The 22,358-nt window shown below is 38.5% G+C and overlaps 1 protein-coding gene across 1 annotated transcript in view; it reads left to right on the top strand.

The window, feature by feature from the left end:
- Window positions 1-22,358, top strand: part of ANO2 (anoctamin 2) — a 196,412-nt gene that overhangs the window by 28,494 nt on the left and 145,560 nt on the right. Inside the window, exons 4-5 of the mRNA XM_069863875.1 lie at window positions 12,386-12,484; window positions 21,322-21,473. Of these exons, the coding sequence (XP_069719976.1) occupies window positions 12,386-12,484; window positions 21,322-21,473 (251 nt within the window). The remainder of the gene's footprint in view (window positions 1-12,385; window positions 12,485-21,321; window positions 21,474-22,358) is intronic.

Raw genomic sequence — 22,358 nt, 5'->3', positions numbered from 1 at the left:
CCTCTAAACCTTTCACCAACTTTGTGTCCTTAAGTGTGAGGAATGTGTGAGGAAAGTAAATGTTGTACCAGTTTCTGTTATGAAACTGTGTCCTGAGGTTCTTTCCCAAGCAAGCAGTCACTGAAATCTTTAAGATCATAACCTTCTGAGGTACTCAAAACTTAGCGCAACATGAATTTTTGCTACAGGAATGACTTCCTGTATGTTCACTTTGTGAATACTCTTAAAGTACCCACTTAAGGTGCAAGCCTAAACATGTGACTCTATCGGAGCTTCAAAAATGATGACTGGATTCTGCAGGCCCTAATAACAGTATAAACAGTTTTCTCTCACTCTCCTGTTGATTTCAGATAGTTTTGACTTAGTGCTCATGAGAGGCTTTCATGATGTAAAGAAGAAAATGCATTGGAGATTAAGTGCATTACAGGACACGTCTAAGAATTGCATTACCTAACCTAGGCAAAAGATTTGGTTTTAGCATCCTTAGCCTCCAAGCAACAGGCACACCTTGCAGAATTCTAAGAGCAGCTGGTTTTTGCTATACAAGATCTGTGTATTCTGTTGCTGAAGTTGTCTTCAAGTCACAGCCTAGCAGAGTTTGTACGTGGCTTTGTTACATAGCCTCCTTTTCCTGAACTTTTGGTGTTTTTCAGACAATAGTAGTATTTGATAATACTTTTCAGTGTGGCAGACGTATAGGAGAAATATGGCAGAAACAAGCTGAAGTAAACGTACAAAAACGTTCAGTATGGTGCAATATATATATAATTTAAAAAGACTCTTTACATAGAGATAATATGTAATTTTCTTTGAATGCACTGATGTAAAAGAAGTAAAAACATTTACAAAAATGGCAAAATGAAGAGTACTTCTAATGAGGCATAAACTAGATTTTTGAGATGTGAATGAAGGTACTTACTGCTATCAGTGCATAGCGCCATATTTCTTAAAAAATCTGATATTGATTTCAAATTTCAGTTTGTGTGATACCACCAGGTTTGGAATAACAATTCTAACATTTTTGCTTAGCAAATGCATTTTCGTCAAGGCACAAAAATCTTTGGCATTTTATCATTACAATCCATATTTTATGTTGTACCTGCTAATTATCTTTTTGTAGTTGAAAATTACTGGCCCATCTGACCCTTACAACTCTAGAAATGATTTTTGAGCTTTCTACATAAATCTTTGTGTTTCAATGTCAACCTCAAACCAAAATCTTACTTAAATATGTTTTTGTAGAATGCTTTTGTGAAATACATTGGAGAACCTACAGTTTTAATGTGTAAAGCTTTGCCAAATATTGTTATTGTAACAATATTTGCTGACAGATTGTTCTTAGAGTTGTAACTGAAATTGAAACTCACATTTCAGTTACAGTGATTTGGCAACTTTTTTTGTTGTTGGTTTGTTTTTGTTATTGGGTTTTGGGTTTTTTACTTGACACATATCTGATCAAATAAGCAATACAGCTGATGGTTAATCCCTCTTTAGTATTTGTGTTACAAAGGAGCAAACTGACAGTTGTAAATCCTGAGTGGCTGCTTTTTTTCTTTTTTCTTTTTTTTCTTTTTTTTTTTTTTTTTGTATGGTGATGGAGATGACAGCCAAATCTGGCCAATATAAGTTATGGGATGTACAAAGCCTTACTGCTAGGATGGATGAATGCATTGTAATAGGCATTCTACTGCTGTCTACTGAGTGATTCTCTTTTGGACCATAGTTTCTGGGGAACTGAGACTAGCAGTACAGAAGGGAGAGGTCCCTGACGTGATAGAGTGTATTGAGGGCTGATTTTCAAATATGTGGATGATTTGGCATGTTCTACATAGATTACTAGAAATTACTGAATAATTAACATTTCTGAAAATCTGATATGGTCTATTTGTTGGCTCATTTCAGTAGTGATTTACATGTCTCTGTGGGAAGGTATTATTTCCAGCCTAGGTATCATATTAGTCTAGAGAGCTGGGTCTCTTAGAGCTGCAGAAATAGTATAATACTGCACTTTCCATCTATGAATGAGGTATTTCTTGGACACTGATTTCCAGCCTGTTTGCCAGGCTTCTCATGTTAGGCTTAGTTGCGATTTTTCAAGCAATTATTTTTCTTTGTTTGATGATTTGCTCAGATTGCAGGGCTGCTGCAGCTGTTGCAAAGTCTGCGTGCATCCACTAGACCTCATCAGCTTGGCCTCCACACTTTGTCTGAAGCACACTTTTGCCTCACTGACTGGGGACTGCTTCTATAGGCAGTCCTTGGATAAAGGGAACTAGTTCCAAAGTCATTGTGGCTCTGTTATACCTGTGCTGATGCTGGGTGCTTGGAAATGCAGTCTGGTTGCTTGCATTATGTGTATTTATTAAAAGAAAAAGAGACATTCTTACGTTAGTTTAATTGTCTCATTTGCTGAAGAAATACTAGAAATGCCATTTTACTCTTTTGCAATCTGTCTTTGCTCTTTCCCACACCTGACTGTACAACCTAAAATGAACAGCCCCAGAATTGTAAATATAACCTAGCAATAATCAAAAAAGTTATTGTTATAACTAACTGCAGCCAAGTAATATAGTCTGACTTAAAAAATACATGCTTTGAAGAAGATTAAATATTAAGATTGTCAACATAGGAAGTGTTATTTTTTACACTCAAAGTAGTGGTATTTTTTTTAATGCCAAAATATAGAAAAGAGAGATACAATGACTTTTTTCCAGCATCCACTTTCCTCATCCAAAGTTAAATTCCACATTTTATCATCCCACCTAACTGACAAAAACTCTTCTTTGTAGCCTTCAAATTGTTTTTTGAACATTGATGTATCTTGACTCAAATGGTCTTGGATCTTTTGGTTCTAAAGAGAAATGACTTTCCAAAGCAGGTATGAGGTATGCTGTGCTTCAGTCCTGCTTCTGCTTACTCCTGTTGACAGCTACTGAAAACAGAACAATTTCCCTTGTACTATGCAAGAGAAGAAGAGTTTAGTTCTCAAGTAACCAGAGTATTGAGACACATAACAAAACAGCATCATTACCTTTCCTTTGGTTGATTGGTGAACATGAAAGTATTTCTGGCCCTTTGGTCTCCACAATGAAATAAATTTAAATTCTTTTCCTTTTGTTAAGTTTCATCTGCATTCGTTCTTCCTTCAGTTAGTGTTTGCAGATTCCAAATGAACTTTGATCTTTCCCCTTTGTTAATAAACCTGTGTGAGTCCAGACTAGAGTTGTGTTCAATTTTCAGTCATAATATTTAATCATTTCCATCTAAATAGCTTTGTTAACTTGGTAGCTGTGTCAGGTTACATCATCGGACAGCCTAGACTGTCATTAAAACATCAGAATTAAAGCGATTGTGTAGTAATCTGTATTATTTCTTATAAACTACTGACTAGATTGTAGCATAACCTGAAGACAGAGAAACTGCTCAGTGATGAGATTATGAACTAACAATGTCTCTTGAGTCCCCATTATTCTCTAGGCTTGAGGCAATACAAAGTGTGATATGCTAGGGAACCCAATGTGACAAACTGCCAAGACACCTCCCTCAGTCAGGTTCTGCTCTGTCACTGAGCAAAGAACTGTTAATCAGCCCCTTTTTAAGCTGACATGCAGGTGAACCCCATAACAGTCATAGAAGCCTATAGTCTGTCCAGTTAGATGGCTTACTGCGTATTTTTGGCTGTGCCGTTAATTGAAGAAGAGCTGACTGGAGGAAATAGGAGGGTAGATACTTAGGAGAAAGAAAGGCTTAAAATCCATTCTATAAGATTTGGCAAAAAATAGCAAAAATGATCTTATTGCTTGGGACAGTCCATCGACACAGTAGTGTGTGTCTAACAGTTGCAATGGTAGAAAGTTTAGGAAAGAATAGGAACAGTACAAACTTTTATGCTTTTACTGTAATGTTCTGCTAACACAGCTGCTTTCAGGTTATTTCCCCACTTGGTGTAATGTGTCTACCTAGTGACTTTCCCTGAGTCTCTCTTCCAAAGTCTGGTAAAGTTTCTTCTTGTAACATCATAAAGTTTTTACACCCAGAAAGACTTTTAGCAAGACAAAGGTGCTATGCACTGCATTAATATCTGTGTACTTTTGTTTATTTTGGATCTTGCTCCCAATAGCTTAATCTGGTTTTGTCCGAGATCCTTTAGTTCTTTCCCAGAAAGGGACAGTAGGCAATCGATCCACATCCTCCTTCCTTATCACGTGATTTTACAGACTTCTACAAAGTCTTCTTTAAGACTGCTCTTTTCCAGAATGAAGATTCTCAATCTGCTCAGTGATTCCTATGTAGCTGTCATAGCAAGGCTTTTATGGTGGTTGTTGCTCTCCTCTGAACCCATTTGTGGTCTAATTTATCTCTTTGAAGGTGAGAAGACAGGGACTGCACATTGAGTTCAAGATGTGGATACAGCATGGATTGCTATGTTTAAATTTTTTTTTTTTGGTCTTTATTCCTTTCCTAATGGGACAATGTTTGCTTTACTTCTTGGCTCTTACAAAATACTGAGCTGATACTGTCAAGGAAATTTCTGTTGCAACCCGAGATGTCATTACTGACAGGTATAGGTCAATTCAGAGCCCAGCAAGTTAAATATGAATTGGTTTTAACCCATGGATATTGCTCTACGTTTATTTACATTGAAAGCCATTTCCATTGTTCAGTCTCTTACAAAGTTCTACAATTTTTCACGGTCTGCTCTTATCCTTGCAACCCTGAAAAATTTTATCAGTATTGTTTGTCTTCTCACTGCTTATCTCTTTACCCAGGCCACTTATGATGACATTGTACAGTGCTGACTCTGCAACACCCTTAGTTGACTTTTTTTTTAAGTGGTGCAGAGTCTCTAGCCACAGTTTCCTGTTTAACCAGTTATTTATGCACCCCAGGACCTGCTGCTTTATCCAATATCTGTCGCGTAATGTTACTGTGTGACTGCAAGTGCTTGTTCCTCTTCTCTGTTTACACTGAAGCTGTAACTGGGCAGGAAGGTTTTGAATTGCCCCCCACTGAACAAGCCAAATAGAAAACTTTGATCATCTTCTTCCCCCCCCAGTCAAGCTTCTGTAAATACAGCCAAGCTTTCTTTTACTGCTGCTGGCCTTTGGTGAGAGAAAACAAGGGGAAATTCTATCCTCGAAAAGCTTGTAGTGTATGATTACGAGAGCATGCTTAGTAAATGAAATACATTTGTATGATCTAGTAACAATTTTAATTAGAGAAATGTAAACCCTCAAATTTTTTTTCCTAAGAATGAGTTGAAATTTAAAATCTTCCAATACAAAATGGAATGAACTGTTTATATGCTTTTTTGTTAGTATCCCAGATCAAGTACTGAGTGATGAAATAATATTTTAAGGTTATTTTTTTATTTCTCCGTTTTTTGGTTTTTTTCTTCTTGAGATTGAGCTGGCTGGAGCAGGGGTTCAGTCTCTATTTCATTAATTCCTCTACTGGTAACATGCCTGGTATCTGGTCTATGTATTGGCTTCAACGATCTTGCTGCTTCATCTGGAAAATTGTTTAGCGTATAAATCTCTGTCCAGATTAGTGTGTCTCATTCCTCAAGAGGAATTACGTTTTGCCTTTTTTAATGTTAACTGTTTGGCCTCAAAAAGTTTGTTGATTTTATTATCGATAATCAAGTTTGATATGATGCATTTTACAGAGTATTGGCTTATTTGCTAGCTAATTTGGCACTGAATGTATCGAGGCCAGCTGATTATGTGTTTTTCCACTGAAACTGCCAAAATACAGGAGGTGGTAGAGTAGACACTCTTCTCCCTTCCTCTTTGAGGAAGACTGATTTGGTGATGTTTTTTCACTTCTGCATTTTATTATTATATTTGATATTCTTCAATTTCAGAATATCTATTGAAATTGTGATATGCTTCTGTAGTAAGAAAACTGTTTGATTGACATAGGTGAAATTTGCTGATGAAGTTATTCTAAACAATTAGGGAAGATTTTTCTTTACATTTCAAATTCACATTTTTTTGTGGTGTGGTAATTAGTGACTTAAGAAAAAATATTTGGAAAATAGACAGGAAAATGCACTAATTTTGAAATTCAAAATGTTCATTCAGAAAGAATTAAAAATGAATGACAATCCTGACATGTTTGTTACCCACCGCCATGTAGATCCTGCATTGATAGCTGCAATAATGCAGAAGTCTGTGCCTTTTTTTTTTTATTTGGCAGGCTTAACAATCTATTCTACATTTGTGCTTGAGTTTCTAACAGCTCATTTTCTTTCTGTTTTGTGCCATTAAATATTTCCATCTTCAGGGGAAACATGCCTGTGTTTTTAGGCTTCCTGTATTGTTTTCCATTCATAGACACTTCCTGTCTATAGATGAGTGGGAAAATTTTGGTTGTGAAGGTAACAATGTCATGAAGAAACATTGCAAAGGATGTGCAAAGTCAACGTTTCATTCCACAGTGCTTTATCTAAGTAATTAAGGTTATACAGGTTCTTTTAAAGTGTTTTGTCCAGATCTTTCATTCCAAGGTGTTCTGTTCTTTGCTTATACACACTAGTGTATTCTTTAACTATTTATGTTCAGAGGTGGGAGTAAGAGTAAAATAAACAGGACATTAACAAGATCACTGTTGGTAGAAATGAAGAAAGGGAAAAGCAAACTGTCAAAGTGTTTAAATTATTGCAGCTTTGCTTAAAGTCTGAAATACAGACTTGAGCATGTCTGCTTTGTGTATTGTTGGACAGCTAAAAATAAATCTGACTCTGTGAACTACATGGAATTTACCTTTGCCATCAGTGAACAAGCCTGTGCTTTGCATCTTTACACTCATTCTTTGTGTAACTGATTTTCTGTCAGGAATGAGGCAACTTCTTGGAGCTGTTGGGGACTTCTGCTAATTATTTGTAATACCGTTGCAAGAGAATCTGCAGTCATTAACGAGGATACCATTATGTTAGGGACTATACAGCCAGTAAGATCTACAGTAAGGTAGATCTGTACTGAATAGAAATAATGAAAATAGAAAAGGGAATTTGGCAAAAGGTGGATGTACTACAGTTTTTGAAGGAATACAAAAATTAGAAGATACGTAGTACATCTACTGTCTGTAACCATACACTCTTATTTGTTTACTATGTTATTTGAGTGCCTCTCAATCGGTAACATGTTTATCTTCACAAACATCTTTTGATAGATGAAAGTTCCATTATTTTCATTTCATCAGTGACATTAAGAATTAAATTACTTTCTTGGAATCATACAGATAACATGAGTAGGGAATTGCTCATTCTGGGTCTTGACAGCTCACCTGGACTACTGAACAGCCCTTCATTTTTTATAATGTAACTAATGTACACCTTGATAGATATGCCTCATGAAAATCTGATTTTGGTTCTTGGATACTAACTATTAAGATTAGTAAAGCATCAATCCTTGTAGAGACAGAGATTCTGTGCATTTGGCACAAAACAAATGCTTTCACAGTCACTGTCTGAATCCGGCAATGCTGTGTCATTCTGTCACTTGCTAGCTGTGCAGGAGGAAAACCACTGAGTATTTGAATTGGCTTTTGTATAACTTCTTCTGTGATAATAACATGAAATTGTGTTTTATTTGCACTTTAACATCAAATTGTTATTTGCCTCAATTTCCAGGGCTGGTGTCAGGAGAAGATCTTAATTTTGAACAATTGGATTTGCAGACGTGACTGACCCATTTAGTGATGGAATAAATGGGAAGATGATTACTTTTACTGAGCTACAGAGACCTGTCTCCCCTCTGTCTTTACCCTTACAAATGCTTATTTTTGCTTTACTAGTGTGGCTGGTATTACCAATGTCAGCAAGAGATGTCTGATTACATTAACGGAAGTCACTAGAAACTTACTGTCTGTATATGTCTGGCATTTTTCTATTCAACATTCACAGAAAGATAAAATGCTTAAGGCCCAGAGAGTTTGCCATTTTAAGAAGGATGTTTGCAAGCTTCATATTTTATGATTTTTGTCTTACAAATTCCTATGTATATTTCTTTAAAAAAAATAAAATTAGCAGTTCCCTTGGACTCTCTTAGACAGTAGTTACTTATCTCTATTCAGCTTCTTTCTACCCTTCAGTGTTTCTCTGTTCTTCCTACTAAGGTACACAGCAGAAATCTATTTCTTTGGACAGGTTTTTAAAAATAACTGTTTTTCCTTAATATATACATTTTATATATAATGATATTCCTTTAAGAGAGGGTGAGCAATGAGTGATTTTATGATGAGGACATAATGAGAAAGACTTATTAAAACAAAACATTCAGCAACATATTTTGTATATGCAGAGTTACTAGGAGCAATATGCTAACCACGAAATGTCTCCAGAATATAGTAATATTTTGCCCATTTTTTTCTTGACTGTGACTGACAAATTAGCATGCCCTTAGCATCATATGTTTTAAATCATATTAGAGGTGTCTAAACAAACTGTTGAGAACACTTTATCTCGAGTAATGTGGCTAAAACGTGACAAATGGATTGTCAGAATGAGGAAAGGTAGGAGTCTAGTTGGTCTGACAAAATAATTGCACTATAAGAAATCTTTGAGCTGCATATGCAGTACTCCACCTTCTACGTGCTGTGATCTTATGGAGCAACAGGACTTCTTCACAAACTCCTTTTGCCATAAAGAATGCTTCATGGCACATGCCCTTAATCTGTGGCCTGTCCCTGAAAGGGCTGGAACTGAGAAACTGTGAACTGGAAGAGATCAATGAAAGCATGGTAATTATGTTATTGTGGTTCAAATATATTCCATGCTTCAATTGGACAACTGTAACTGTCAAAGTGGGTAAGAAATGCAGATGTCACTAACTTTAGAATCACAAATTCTCACTTGATACCTGACTTTTGCAGATACCCGAGTTCAGTGACAAATGTAAATTTGTACTTTACAAAATAGAAAAGAAACCAAGATATAAATAAGAATTATATGTAATAACTCATTGAGAAATTTCCACTTTTGAAACTTAATTAAAGATCTCCATAATATGGAATATAGATTTGATGGATGAAAAAATGGGTCATAAGAGTAGCAAATCTGTTTGTTGTCTGCATAGCAATACTTAGTAATTTGTGTAGAATAATCAAGGAGTGCAGTGGTATAGGCACAGAACAATGCAGGGCCAAAAATAAAGCCCTGTGAGACATCAGCTGTAAGAGAAAAAGGACTTGATATGGATGGTTGCATTAAATAACAAGTGGATGCATAGACAAAAATAACATTAGCCCGCACAACATGTTAGTTTTAGTACATGAGTAAGCAATGGTGTTTGTGAGCATTCACAAGAGAAGGCTGGCAGCATTTGGTTAGAGCAAATATTACATTGTATTCACAAGCACATGTACCTTGATCATTTCAGGTGGTTAACCAAATGACACCATTTAGTGCATACCTCCAGTAGACAGCTGTAAATCCACTCTGTCAATGAGAAAAACAAGCTCTCACTTATGGTAACATTTGCAATAGATTAAGCACTCTGAGAACAGGGTAGTTGAATAGATCTTTGCCAGTCATCATAATGATAATAACAAAAAGGGCATGCAAACAGACAGTTGGAACTACTGCAGGTGAAGGCTTGAAAACTGGGGAAAAGGCTCTTACCAACAGAACAGTTGGTACAGGTTTGTATTTTGGTATTTTAATAGAAAACCAAGTAGATGGTTTATCCCTTGTGATATGATATGAGATAGATGACCTAAAATCTATTTTATATTTTTCTGAATGATTTCAATATTAGGAAAACATAGGAAGATGAGGGAAACATGGTTCTAGTAACCCCAAGGTAAATATTCAGCACTATTTTTATGCACTTTCTGTTTACTGCGCCACAGGAATCACCTGCTGTGTTAGTCTATTACTGCTTTGCACTAGTCTTTATTGAAACAATCAATGTCCTGTTGTGGGGTGATTTTTAAGGCTTTTGAAGATTTAAGGCTCTGATTCCTCAGCATCTGATAACACTTCGTGAACAGCGCAACTTTGCAATACGTTATTGTTCAAATATACAAAGGTCATATTCTTCATCTGGTCTTTTCTCTCAAATTATCTGATTGATTTTTTATTTACAATCTGTGTGGTCATATAAACCTGAGATGGAAAAAAACAGTTAGGTCAGACTGTCCTTTCTCTTGCCAATGTAGAATATAGTCACCCAGACAACAGACATGCTTGATTTTAGCCAGAAGCTGAGAAGAAGCCTCCTGATCCTCAGCCACTGAAATTTAACATCTCATCTGTTCCTAAAAGATTGACCAGAGAAGTTATGTATGCCCCATTCCTGAAGGTGTCCAAAGCTAGGCTGGATGAGTCTCTGAACAATCTGATCCAGTGGGAGGTGTCCTTGTGGCAGGAGGGGTGAGCCTAGATGATCTTTAAGGTCCCTTCCAAAGCAACCCGTTCTATGATTCCACGATTCTATAGTTCTATCAATAAATTTTCTGCAAATGATTACCAGAACATCTGCTCATGCCCAGTAGATTTTTATTTCCTTCTCTTAAAGCAGACTTCCCCATTGGACTGATGAGAGAGAGATTCTGCCGTTCATTCTGCTCCAGAAAAATAACCTGTCCACTGAAAAAATGTTAGCTGAAAGTGATGTAGTGATGTTTGTAGATCATGTTGCAGGTCCAAGGGAAATAAGAGCAAAATGATTGCAATACAAATGGTAGGATTTTTATTCTAGCTATATTTTTTTTTCCCAATCAGAAAACATTATGAAACACTCAGGAAATGAAATTTGGTGTTTTCATGAAGTTGTAAGCATTTGAAAGTATTTAATACTAATTCCAAAATGCCGGTACCAACGTGATATCATACAGTTTTACTTGGAAATTGATATGAATGGTATGCAACCCCCCCCCCAAAAAAAATGTGTGCCTGTTTAGAGAGGCTTTTCAGAGGTAAATGTGCTACAGCAGTCTTTTAGATTTAGAAATACATTTAGATCATGACTCGTTCCCTGTTTTAACTTGTAGTTCCTTCTTAACTTGTAGATCCGGAGAAAGAGAACTTTCTTGGAGTCAATTTCCAATGGATGATGCTATGTTTCTATGGATATTTCCCAACTTTGTACAGTTATATTGCTTGTTGATTTTACTGACATTAAGCTATGTGCACTCACATGCTTTCTCTATACTTATGTAACTCTGCACGTAAACCAGACATCTACTCACAGCTGGGGCATGAGTTCTGCATTTAAGCTGAACATGTAACCAAGGTTGACACCTTGCCTCAGTTTTCTTATCTCAATTCTGAATTTCAGGATGTATAAGGGAGTGCAAATAGGTTTGTGCTTCACTGAAGGGAAAGGACTGTTCTGATCCTGACGCACAGATGGGTGGGCAAATGTGAAGTGGTAGTACCTCCTAGCACCAAACTGTACACAGCTACCCAAAGATCATTAATCTTGGTATTCCTTTCCTGGATCTACAAGTCTTTCAAGCATCCTCCTGATGCCCAATTTCATCTCCTTCTCAATAAATGTTCTCATATCCTCTTTTTAATCCCCTTCCCAACTTTTGCTCTCTTTATTGCCACAGTAAGCTTCCATCTGTGTTATTACTAATATAACTTATTTGTGTGAATTGAGGAAAAATCTATATCAACATGCCTACGTTCTGTCTTCATATTTTTTTCCAGGGCTATTGCTTTCTGATCGTAGACTGCTTTTGTCTAGCTCAGATGTGTTACGGGGACAGCACGCCCTCAACAGCCCAGATGGCAACAAACCAGCTGTGCAGAGGCCCTCTTGTGTACCCTGCTGCCTCTGAACAGCATAACCAGTTATTTACATAAAGATTAGAATCATATCTCTCATGAGAAGTTAAATTCTATTTTTTTTAGGGTTTCTACTTCAACTGTAGATATTTAGGGCAGTAAATGTTGGGCATGATGCCTTGTAAGGCTCTACCAGTCTGATGAAGAGCCCTGGAACTAGTTTGGCAGAACTAAAAATGAGAACCTAAAGCACAGACTGCCCAGAGCAGGATGAATATTTTTTTCTTTTGGTTCTTCTGATTCAGATGGGCATAAATGCTCACTAATGAAGGTAGATGACTTACAAAGTATCTGTGTGTGGAAACTATAGCTTGGGGTTTCATATTTCACATGATTCCAAAATCTGGAACCACTGTCTTCACGGTGAACATGCAGCTACATTGTAGGGGGTAGTTTAATGAATTTTAGAGCATTAGAAGATTCTAAAGAAAAAGTCACATTTAAGCCCGGTTGTAACAGAAGCTTGTTATTCATTGTGATTGCCTGCTGTTGCATGATTTAGTTAGAGTTGAAATCTTGAAATCTTATAACTCTATTCTTTTCAATAATATTGAAATACATTGTTTTCATTATTTTATGTTCCAGAATAAGAGTCAAGGATTGAGTTTTGTCCGTATACATGCACCTTGGCAAGTACTTAGTCGAGAAGCAGAACTCCTAAAAATAAAAATGCCCACTAAGAAGGTAAGTATCTTCCATCTTCTATCAACTAGTTGTATGACTGGAGGAGGAGGGATCAGAATGGTAGCAAAATATATAGAAGCCAAAGGAGTTACTTTATTTCAAAACTGGAGTAAATGAACTGTCAGGCTTATCATTTCACATTACTAAATATTTTGAGATGATTTAGTATGGAGTCATACTTAAGATGGGATATTCAAAGGGGTTTTCAAAGGCCACAGGGGCAGCTGGCTGACAGTCTACGTTCAGGAGAGTGATGGCAGAAGTGCATTTTAAGAAGGGCTATGAAAGCTAAGAAGGTAGTAGCTGGTTTGATTTTTGTCAAAGAACAATCTTCAAAGATGAGGTGGAGTGTGGAAGATGGTACAAGTCTGGGGGTGCTGAGAGAGTTTGTTTTGGTGATATCAACGACTTAGTGAATTCAGTCTTGGCTATCTATGCTCTTTGTAGTCTTTACGGTCAGCTTTCTGCAGAGTTGCTGGCAAATATTATAAATTCTGAGTAGCAGATCCCAAAATTTGTGGTCTTGCAATAATTCGGCATGCTGGCTAACAACTTCACTGAAGTCAGTGAAACTATGTTGTACTTTTAGTTAGTGATGCTCATCAACTGCACTACACAATACTTACTGTATTGCATTGTCATTAGAATTGTAGGACAGACTGGTTTTATATTCTTCCACAAGGTTGTTTGGTTTTGGTTTCATTTTGTGGAGTCTTTTTATTTTGTTTTTTTGTTTGTTTGGAAGTTTTTTGTTTGTGTTGTGTTGTGGTTTGGTTTGGTTTAGGGTATTTTTGTCAAATTTATTGTCTTCACCCAGTAAAATCATAGAATCATAGAATCACCAGGTTGGAAAAGACCCATCAGATCATCAAGTCCAACCATTCCCATCAATCACTAAACCATGCCCCTCAGCACCTCGTCCACTTGTCCCTTAAACACCTCCAGGGAAGGTGACTCAACCATCTCCCTGGGCAGCCTGTTCCAGTGAAAAAAAACTTCAGTATTGTTCACTTCTCACGGTGTTACAATCTGTCACTGTCAGAATCTCGGCCAAGCCAATCTTGCATACTCTTACTGTATTGTGTTTGCCTCCCAGAGGGAAAAAAAAAATCTGGTTACTTCTTATGAACCTTTGAAAATTACTATAATTTTGACAGCTATGGTACCTTTCTCCTTTCTGGCATGTTGATGGAAGTGTAGGCCCTTTCTAGATATGGACTTACATATTCAACTCCACACTTTGATACCTTCCCAGCTTCATTCTTTTTGTGCATCCTTAGGGCCTGCCTATTTTTCCCTTTCTTCTTCCCTCATGGGAATTTCTCTGTCTGGGATTTCTGCAGATACATTGAAGCAAATTTTACGCTATTTCAATTGGCAAATATTACCATCATATTGTTCTGATCTAAGGTCTGCCCTAGAGCTGATAGCCTCCAATGACTGCCCCGATAATTCATGAACAGTTCCGCATCCCCTCCTGTCCTCTGAATGGGAGAAAAATTCATAGTGTATTATGAGGTTTTAAAGACACAGAATCACCTGGGGCAATATTGAAAATTATTCAAAAATTTCTTCATTTAACTGATGTATTATACATTTATTATAGCACTCCTTCCTTTAAAGCAACATATTGCTATGAACCAATCACATCTGTGCACACTTCACATTGAAGGAGATTGACATGTAATGGACATCTATTGAATATTGTGGCAAATATTGAAAGAGTAAATAAGCATGCAGTCATTGATTAGCTAGTTATGAAATCAGTATTTGGGTTTATACTCATAATTTATTTTGGTGTGTAGAAGAAAATGAATTTAATTATGTGTACTAACAAAGAAAACAGATCTCAATTTTCCTGACAATTCATCCTAGGGCAGTAAGTTTTTTTGTATAACTTAAAATTGATATAACAGTTTTAAGGAGAAGATTGCTGACAGCTCTTCTTGACTACTTTATTTTTCTAATACCTCAACAGCAGAAATGGAGCACTAACAGTTCACTACCAGAAAGCACACATGACAGGAAACCTCTGTTCATATCTTCTGGTTTTTTTGGCAATTAAAGACAGATGGAAGAGAAATTTACTCTGAAGAAAATACAAAACTCCATTGTGATAAACTGAAGTCTAGTACTTTGGGAATTTGATAATATAAACTGATAAAGTCAGCTAGTAGCCATGAAAGAGAAAGTTCTATTTTTGTTCAGAGAGACAAAAAGTTGTTTTCAATGCATATTTGGTATCTTCTGTGATGCTATTTTTATTTATTCAAGCATCCAATGAAACCATAAACAAAAAATTTTCAATGGAAAATATCCACCTCTAAACATGATGAATTGGTTGCAAAATATTTTTTTTCTAAATGTCCAGTCTTAAATCATCTTTCAGGATAAATGAAATGCTGGGAAAAGCTACTTTTTGAGCAATTTTAACTTCTGGATATGGCAATACAGTTATTTTTGATGAGTGAGAATGGCCTACACTCAAATATGTATATGAGAAACAACTGGGAAAAGAAAAAGACGGGCTTCTGTTCATGAAGCTATGATGTCTCTGGTATTAGTGAGACTTCATGGAATGAGTCCAATGACTGGCATGCTGGGATGGAGGGCTATAAACTGTTTGGAAGGGATAGGAATAATAGTGGTGGTGGAGGAGTACGTAAGGGAGATGTTTAACTGTACAGCCCTTGCAGAGAGTCATAGTTGTAGGACACTCTCTATTGAAGGGGACAGAGGGTCCAATATATTGAGCAGACTGCACTCACAGGAAAGTCTGCTGTATCCCAGGAGCCAGGGTAAGGGATGTGGCCAGGAAACTTCCCAGCCTGGTGGGATCTACAGACTATTACCTGTTACTGCTGCTGTGGGAGGGGATGAAGCAGCAGTACAAAGCCCAAGGGGGTTTAAAAAAGATTTTAGGGCCTTGGGATGGCTAGTGAGGGAATCTGGGCCCCAGATGATTTTTTCTTCCCTCCTTCCAGTTGCTGGTGGTGACATAGCACATCTGAGATGGATCCAATTAATTAATACATGGCTCTGTGGCTGGTGTCACCACAAAATCTTTAAGTTTTTTGATAAGGGGACGGCCTACATGGCATCAGGATTACAGGTATCGGATAGGAGCCTCCTTTCTCAGAGCGGGAGAAAGGTCTTGCAGGGCTTGTAGATAGGGCTTTAAACTAGATATGAAGGGGGAGGGGGATAACATCAAGCAGTGGGAGGACAGGTGTCAAGGTTCAATTGTCAAGGGCGATACTACTCTAGAACACCTTATAGGTAATAAGGTGATGCAACTGGCAGCCCAGCTGAAGTACCTTTACACAAACACACAAAGCTTGAGTAACAAGCAGAAGGGGCTGGAAGCTACTGTGCTACTAGAAAGCTATGATCTAGTTGCAATCACTGAAACTTGGTGGGACAAATCCCATGACCAGAGTGTGGCTATCAATGGCTACAGGCTGTTCAGAAGGGGCAGACTGGGTAGGAGGGGTGGAGGTGTTGCCCTCTATCTCAGGGAAAGGATAGAATGTGAAGAGCTGTCGTTGAGGAGTAGCCATGAACAGGTTGAGAGCTTATGGGTCAGAATTAAAGACAGAGGAACCAATTGGAACTTTGTGGTTGGTATATACTACAGGCCACTCCATCAAGGAGAGACAACTGATGGAGTCTTCTTCCTCCAGCTACAGGAGGCTTCACGCTTGCAAGCGCTCATCCTACTTGGGGACTTTGACCACCCTGACATATTCTGGAAAAGTAGCACAGCAAGCAGTAGGCAATCCAGGAGATACCTGGAGTGTATTGAAGATAATTTCTTAGTTCATCTGATAGAGGCAATATTGGACCTTATGGTCGTTAATACAAGTGAACTCAACAGTGATATTAGGATTAGAGGCAGCCTGGTCTGCAGTGATCTTGCACTGGTGGAGTGACAGATGAGGAGTATAGTCAGGACCATAAATTTCAGGAAAACAGACTTCCAGCTCTTCAAGTAATTACTCGGTAGGACCCCCTGGGACATGGTCCTCTGAGACAAGGGAGTAGAACAAAGCTGGCAAATATTCAAGGATGCTTTCCATAAAGTGCAAGAGCGCTCAGTCCCCGTATGTAGAAAATCAGGCAGGGAAGGGAAGAGACTGGCGTGGCTGAGTCGAGACCTCCTGGTTAAACTAAAGAAGAAGAGGAAACTGCAGAGGCAGTGCAAGCAGAGACAGGTAACCTGGGATGTGTATAGAGACGCTACCTGGTTGTGTAGGGATGAGGTCAGGAAGGCCAAGGCACAGCTGAAGCAGAACCTTGTCAAGGGAAGTAAAGACTAACAAGAAGGGCTTCTACAGGTACATCAATCAGAAGAGGAAAGTTAAAGAAAACATAGCCAAACTGATGATTGGGAATGATGACCTTGCATCAACAGATGAGGAGAAGGCTGGGTACTTAAAAACATTTTTGCCTCAGTCTTCACTGATAACCACTCTCCTCACCCCTCCTGGGTGATGGGACAGCAAGATTGTGACCAAGGCGGTAAACCCCTCCCACAGTAGAGGAGGATCAGGTTTGTGGCCACCTGAGGAACCTGAACATTTATAAGTCTATGAGACCTGATGAAATGCATCCCAGAGTCCTGAGGGAATTGACTGATATAGTTGCCAAGACATTCTCCATGATATTTGAAAAGTCATGACAATCAGAAGTAGTCCTTGATGACTGGAAGAAGGATAACACTGTCACCATTTTTAAAAAGGATGGAAAAGATGACCCTGGGAACTACCAAGCTGTCAGCCTCACCTCTGTGCCTGGGGAGATCATTGTACAGGTCCTACTAGAAGCTATGCTAAAGCACATTGAAGACATGGAGGTGATTAATGCAGCCAGCATGGCTTCACCAGGGGTGAATCCTGTCTGACCAGCTTAGTAGCTTTCTATGATGGGGTAACCACTGCAGTGGACATGGGTGAACTGATGGACGAGATTTATCTAGATTTCTGTAAAGCCTTTGACACAGTACTCCACAACATCCTTCTCTCTAATTGAAGAGATGTGGATTTGATGGGTGGACTATTCAGTGAATAAGAAACTGGTTGGATGGTTGTATTCAGAGAGTAGTGGTCAATGGCTCAAAGTCCAGATGGAGATCCGTGACAAGTGGTGTTCCTCAGGGGTCCATAATGGGACCGATGCTGTTTAATATCTTCATCAAAAATATTGACAGTGAGATTGAGTGCACCCTCAGCAAGTTTGCAGATGACACCAAATTGAGTGGTATAGTTGCCACATGGGAAGGACGGAATGTCATCCAGAAGGACCTGGACAGGCTGCAGAAGTGGACCTGTGAGAACCTCATGAGGTTCAACAGGGCCAAGTGCAACGCCCTACACCTTGGTCGGGGCAATTCCCAATTTCAGTACACAATGGGGAATGACGTGATTGAGACCTGCCCTGCATAGAAGGCCCTGGGGGTGCTGGCCGATGAGAAGCTTGACATGAGCCAGCAATGTGAGCTCACAGCAGGCCAACCGTATCCTGGGCTGCATCAAAAGAAGCGTGGCCAGCAGGTCAAGGGAGATGATTCTGCCCCTCTGTTCCTCTCTTGTGAGACCTCATCTGGAGTACTGTTTCCATTTCTGGAATCCTCAACATATGAAGGATATGGAACTGTTGGAACAGGTCCAGAGGATGGCTACAAAGATGATCAGAGGGCTGGAGCACCCCCCATATGAGGACAGGCCGAGAGAGCTGGGCTTGTTCAGCCTGGAGTAGAGAAGGCTCTGAGACCTTATAGTGACCTTCCAGTACCTGAAAGGGGCCTACAAGAAAGCTGGAGAGGGAGTATTCATAAAGGCTTATTATAGGACAAGAGGGAATGGGTATAAACTGGAGAGGGGCAGATTTAGGCTTGATACAAGGAAGAATTTCAACATGAGAGTGATGAGGCACTGGAACAGGTTTCCCAGGGAAGTTGTGGATGCTTCATCCCTGGAGGTGTTCAAGGCCAGGTTGGATGGGGCCTTGGGCAGCCTGATCTAGTGGGATGTCCCTGCCCATGGCAGGGTGATTGGAACTGGATGATCTTTAAAGTCCCTTCCAACTCAAGCTATTCTATAATTCTATGAATGTTTGAGAGTCTCTAGGTGAAGATTAGGGGGGTGGAAAACAAAGCAAACAAAGCAGATATCATTGTGGATGTCTGTATTGATTGCCCAGCCACAATGATAGGCTTGATGACTTATTCTATAGGCTGTTAGGCGAAATTTCTGGATTAGTAGCTCTTGTCCTTATGGGAGATTTCCACTTCCCAGGCATTAACTGGGAATACCGTACTTGAGTGATAAGCAAGTCTGAGAATTTCCTGAAGTGCGTTGAAGGTAATATCTTGTCACAAGTGTTCAGTGAGCCAACTAGATAAGATGCCTTGCTGTTTGTGAATAGAAAAGGACTTGTAGGAAATGTGATGGTAAGTGGCTGTCTTGGCCACAGTGATCACAAAACAATTGAGTTAAAAATTGTCAGTGTAATGAGAAAAAACATCAGCAGAGTTTTTTTATTCCACATTTCAGAGAGTAAACTTTAAACTACTCATGGAGCTAGTTAGGAGGGGTCCCTGGGAATCTACTTTTGAGGCTTAAGGGGTTCATGAGGGATGGTCAGTTTTTAAAAACCATGCTTTTAAAGCAAAGGAACAGGTAATTCCAGTGTGTTGCAAGTCAAGCAAATGTGGCAGAAGATCAGCTTGGCTGAATACGGAATTCCTTGTAGAGCTTGATAGGAAAGAGGAATTGTACCATCTCTGGAAGCAAGGTAAGACTTTGTAGGAAAGTCACAAGCTGATGTTTGTATAATGAGTGAGAAGACAGGAGAGGCCAAAGCTCAGCTCGTGTTTAAACTGGCCTGTGTTGTGTCAGAAAACATGCAAGCTTTTAAAATACGTCGATAGTAAAAGGAGGTCTAAAGAAAATATTGGACTAATGTTTATTGCAGATGATCACCTGACAAATAAGAATAAAGAAAAAGTGGAGGCATTCAATGCCTTTTTTTGCCTTTGTCTTTAATATTGATGAAAGACCTTCAACTACCTGGTCCTCTGAGTCAGGAAACCACAGCTGCAGTAACAGTGACTTTCTATTCATGGACACTGAATTTGTAAGGGACTGTCTGTATCAGCTGAATATTCACAAGTCCATGAGGCCTGATGGGATTCATCTCAGAGTAGTGAAGGAGTTAGCAGCTGTTACAGCAAGACCCCTTTCCATCATCTACCAATGGTCTTGGGAGTCTGGGGAGGTAGCCGCTGACTGGAAACTAGTCAATTCTATTCCATAACACAAGAAGAGAATGAAGGAAGACCCAGAAAACACAGACCTGTTAGTTTGGAATAACTGTGGAGAAGATCATACCAGGTGCTATAGAAAGACATTTAAATGACGATAAAATCATCAGGCACAGTCAATGTTTTCACAAAGGGAAAGTCCTGTCTAACTAATTTAAAATCCTTCTATCATAAAGTTTCCTTCCTAGTAGATGATAGGAAGGCTGTAGACATAATTTGTTCTGGATTTTAGTAAGGTTTTTGATATTGTTCTTCACAATATCCTTCTGGACAATTTGTCCAGCTGTGAGATAAGTGGGTATATGGTGCATTGGGTGAATAACTGGCAGAATGGAAGAGCTCCAAGTGTTGTTCTGAATGGATCTGCATTTGGGTGATGACCAGTATTCCTAAGGGATCAATTCTATGGAGAGTTCTATTCAGCATATTTATCGATTATGTGGATGCAGGAGTTGAATGCATCATTAGCCAGTTTTCTGATGGTGCTAAACTGGGAGGTGCTGTTGACTCTCTTATGGGAGGGATCTAAATAGATTGGTGCATTGGGCAATGATTAATGGCATGAAATTTAACAAGTGCTGAATTCAGAACCTAAGAGAGTAATACCTGGTAGCTTGGTAGCAACACTGCAGAAAGGAATCTGAAGTTGCTAGTTGACAGCAGGCTCGGTATGAGTCAGCAGTATGCCCTGGTAGCCAAGAAGGCAAACTGCATCCTGGCATGCGTCAAACAGAGCACAACCAGCTGGTCAATGGAGGAGATTATCCCACTGTTTTTTGTATTGGCAAGACTTCAACGTAAGTACTGTGTGCAGTTCTGGGCCCCACAATCTAAGAAGGAAGTAAAGGTCCAGAGGAGGGCAATAAAGCTGATGGAAGAGCTGGGGGGCATGTCCTATGAGGAGGACATAAACTTACGTTTGGTAAGATTTTCTGTTTCTGAAAGAAATACCTTCATATTTCTGAGCAGCTCCCTAGCACTTCACATCAATCTGAAACAGTGAAAGCTGTCCTTGCACTTCAAACTGTCACATAGCCATGAGCCTGACATACTCACTTATAGTGGAATGTATTCATGTGCTGTCAGACCTTTCTAGCAAATATTATCCAGCAATATTCTATCCTGCTGAGGCAGTATAATTGGGAGCAAGTAAAGGATCTTCCGATTTTGTCTGTTCCCTCTATTACCAGTAAGAAAGTCAAAATAATTACTTCGCCTTTCCATCATCACCCTGTAGCTCCTAGTTTAGTTGGTAAGGATGTTTCTTTTATTAACAGTTCTGCACTGAGTTTTCTTCTGGGAGTAACTTGTGAAAGACAAGAAATTCTTGGAAATGAAACCCTATGGTTTCAGGTGCTTGCTGTTATATGGGAATGTGTCTGCAGAGATGGTACTTATTTTGGTTACATATGTGACAGATTTAAACATATGTGCATAGCAAGTTTTATCTTTTTTTTCATTTTAGTGAATTTTTGGAAGTGACTCATCAATGTACAATATTTTATCTACTCAGATGTATGAAATCACAGAAGAAGGGGGAATACTTGAAAAGTTGAATGAAATATGGTGCAAATTGACTGAACCTCTGCAACCCCAGGTGCCACGACAAGGAAATACCAACATGAAAAGCCTGTCTTACCCATTTTCCAGAGAGAAAATATATTTGTGAGTACTTCAAATTGTGATGAACAATGAAGAAACTATAACTTATCATTTTAGTGTTATCATTTTTCTACCGATAGTTTAATGAAAATTCAGGAATTCATTGAGTACTTCTGGAAATGCTAAGGAAATATGAAATTTGTCAGATTATTCCTAAATTTCCACATAAGAGCATATGTCTGAATAAAACTGGATTTATTGAAGGCCAAGTAAGTAGATCTAAAGTGAATGAACGTGCATTGGCAGTGCATTCCGTTTCAGTGGATTAACAGAAATCTAAGCTTCAGAGACTTTCTGCCAGTGTTTTATTTCTTTCTGCTGGATAAAGCACTGGAAGCAGTGCAACAAAGTATCTATGTTTTTAGTTTGAACTGTAAAAATCCTACCAACAAATTCCTGAATTTTTGGTTAACTATAGTACTGTCTGTTTTGAAAAAAAAAAAAAAAAAAGCTGGTAGAAATTCAATAATATTTTTCCTCTTGATAGATTTATTATAGTTATTAAAACTTGGCTAATAATATGCAGATAAGGAATTCTTGACACTTGCCCTTTCACTCAGAATAATACTTCGAAGCCCAGTTTGACATTAAACACTCTGTTTTCCCTCATGGGTATATCCTTGTATTTATGTCTGATAAATAACATTCAATAATAAAAGTAATGACCCACGGTATCATTTATTGTCCCGACAATTTTAATTAATACTGAATGTAAATCAAGTTGGTGGAGAGGAATAAAGTGGGAAAGTAATTTCACATATGATGATTTTAAGGTTTAAGGGAATTCATAATTCCAGTGGAAAGGTTATTTGAAAGCAAGTGAAATGTCGACTGGTTAGTAGCCTGGAAAAGAGTAATGAACATCTGCAGCAGGCTAGTTGAAACCTA

Source organism: Phaenicophaeus curvirostris, chromosome 1 (genome assembly GCF_032191515.1).
Source record: "Phaenicophaeus curvirostris isolate KB17595 chromosome 1, BPBGC_Pcur_1.0, whole genome shotgun sequence".
NCBI lineage: Eukaryota > Metazoa > Chordata > Aves > Cuculiformes > Cuculidae > Phaenicophaeus > Phaenicophaeus curvirostris.
This window is presented reverse-complemented; position numbering and strand designations above follow the sequence as displayed.